Source organism: Zea mays, chromosome 8 (assembly GCF_902167145.1).
Source record: "Zea mays cultivar B73 chromosome 8, Zm-B73-REFERENCE-NAM-5.0, whole genome shotgun sequence".
Classification (NCBI taxonomy): Eukaryota; Viridiplantae; Streptophyta; class Magnoliopsida; order Poales; family Poaceae; genus Zea; species Zea mays.
The window spans coordinates 363107-365347 of record NC_050103.1 but is presented as its reverse complement, the minus strand read 5'-3'; the positions used below and the strand labels follow the sequence as shown (position 1 = coordinate 365347).

General features: G+C 52.6%; 1 protein-coding gene across 1 annotated transcript; it reads left to right on the top strand.

The window, feature by feature from the left end:
• Positions 1-265: 265 nt before the first annotated feature.
• On the top strand, positions 266-1839 carry LOC100276245 (putative class III secretory plant peroxidase family protein). Its single transcript, NM_001150080.2, has 2 exons — positions 266-719; positions 813-1839. Exons 1-2 carry the CDS (start codon positions 492-494, stop codon positions 1629-1631), a joined length of 1047 nt encoding a protein of 348 aa, NP_001143552.2. The 5' UTR covers positions 266-491; the 3' UTR covers positions 1632-1839.
• Positions 1840-2241: the final 402 nt, after the last annotated feature.

The window sequence follows — 2241 nt, the reverse complement described above, 5'->3', positions numbered from 1 at the left end:
TGACCTGTTTGGAAGCGCTCTAGTTTCTATAAACCAGTTCCTTAAAAACCAGTTACTTTCAAACATACCCTTAGTAGCCTAACAGATAAGACCATGAAAACAAGAAGAACATTGAGTTTTAGAAGACAGGCCTATTTGTCTGTACATATATCAACCTATAATATCTCGTTTAACCAGGTCAGCACGCAGAGCACATGCTATCTTTTAGGTACGCACTATATATTATATGAAGCTAACATTATGGACGCATTGTGGTTTAGCAAAAACGCCGCAAGGCGACCACGTTCCCTCCCTATTCTCTCCCATCTCATTATCGGCGGCAACCTCAATCATTAACAGTTAAACTACTGGCCAAACCCGGCAATATATACCCCTGCAGGCCCATCTCCTAAGCACACCATCAAAGTGCCTGTTCCTGAGCCAGCAGCATCTGTCTCTTGCTTCATCAGCTAGGCGCCCGGCCGCGCGGACCAGGCTCCAGGAGACCAAAAATGAAGCTCTCGGTGGCAGTCCTCTGCGCGCTTCTGGCTGTCCAGGCGGCGGTGCTCCTCGCCACCGTGCCGACGTCGCAGGCCAGCGAGCTGGAGGTCGGGTACTACAGCAAGAAATGCAAGGGCGTGGAGAACGTGGTGAAGTGGCACGTGATCAAGGCGCTCAAGGCCAGCCGCCGCACCGGCGCCGCTCTCGTCCGCCTTCTCTTCCATGACTGCTTCGTCAGGGTAATAAGAGCAGCAGCATGCGCATTCATGTACATACTACTTGGCCGTATATTAGTTGATTGATTGATTGAACTGGACATCCATGCAATGCAGGGATGCGATGGTTCTGTCCTCCTGGACGCTTCCTACGACAACCCTCATCCGGAGAAGGAGGCGCCGGTGAACATCGGCCTCGCCGCCTTCGACCTCCTGGAGGAGATCAAGGCCGCTGTCGAGAAGAGGTGCCCCGGCGTCGTCTCCTGCTCGGACATCCTCATCTACGCGGCCCGCGACGCGGCCAGCGTCCTCAGCAACGGCCACGTCCACTTCGCCGTCCCCGCCGGCCGCCTGGACGGCTTCGTCTCCAAGGCCGAGGAGGCCCAGGCGGAGCTCCCGGACTCCAACCAAGACGTGCAGCAGCTCATCGACAACTTCGCCAGGAAGAACTTCACGGTGGAGGAGCTCGTCATCCTCACCGGGGCGCACTCCATCGGCCAGGGCCACTGCTCGTCCTTCACCGGCCGCCTCTCCGAGCCATCGCAGCAGATCACCCCGGCGTACCGCGACCTGCTCAACTACAAGTGCTCCCAGGGGTCCAACCCGCCCGTGGACAACAACGTCCGCGACGAGGACTACGACGTGGTGGCGAGGTTCATGCCGGGGTTCACCAGCCGGGTGCGCAAGATCCCCGACTTCCTGGACAACTCCTTCTACCACAACAACCTGGCCAAGATCGTCACCTTCCACTCCGACTGGACGCTGCTCACGCACAAGGAGGCGTTCGGCCACGTCGTGGAGTACGCCGAGAACGCCACGCTATGGGACGAGGACTTCTCGGACTCGCTGCTCAAGCTCAGCAAGCTGCCCATGCCGAAAGGAAGCAAGGGAGAGATCAGGAAGAAGTGCAGCGTCGTTAACCACCGCTTATACTAAGCCTGCCAGATGCCGTGGAAATCGAAGAAAGAGGTCGTGCCAGCACAACACATATATATCAACCATCGGAGATCAGAAAGCCATAAGGTTGCGCTTTTTTGTTTCATCCATTCTTTTGATTATCATTCGTTTGTGCTACACTCATCTTTTTGTGTATTTCTCATGCATATCTGTCAAACTGCAATAAAACTTTGTTCCTGATATGTGCAACAACAAGTGAAGTGCTACTTCTATTGGCAAATGTCATTGTCGTGTACAACATATGAGTGGTCGGATAAAACAGCTAATTGCTACGATATATACTAAATCTATACTATCTATTAAGCCAATAATATAGACCACGGCACTACCATAACTACAGCCTCCCACAAGCCCACACCACTACCGGACTCACCTTTTTTGCTGTGTGTCCTATACACTCGGCAAAGACCATTTTACACTCGGCAAACATTTTATCGGCAAAGAATTCTTTGCCGAGTACTTATTTTCGGACCGAGTGTCGTAAAGCACTCGGCAAATTAAAAGTCGCACCCCCACAAAACAGCAATTGGTACAGTATATACTAAATCTCTACTATTTATTAAGCCAATAGTGTAGACCACGACACTAC

Excerpts from the sequence above, each read along its gene's own strand:
- LOC100276245 (NM_001150080.2), top strand. The coding sequence starts at position 492 with ATGAAGCTCTCGGTGGCAGTCCTCTGCGCGCTTCTGGCTGTCCAGGCG. Across the intron at positions 720-812 it reads TCCATGACTGCTTCGTCAGG|GGATGCGATGGTTCTGTCCT; the intron begins GTAATAAGAGCA and ends CATGCAATGCAG.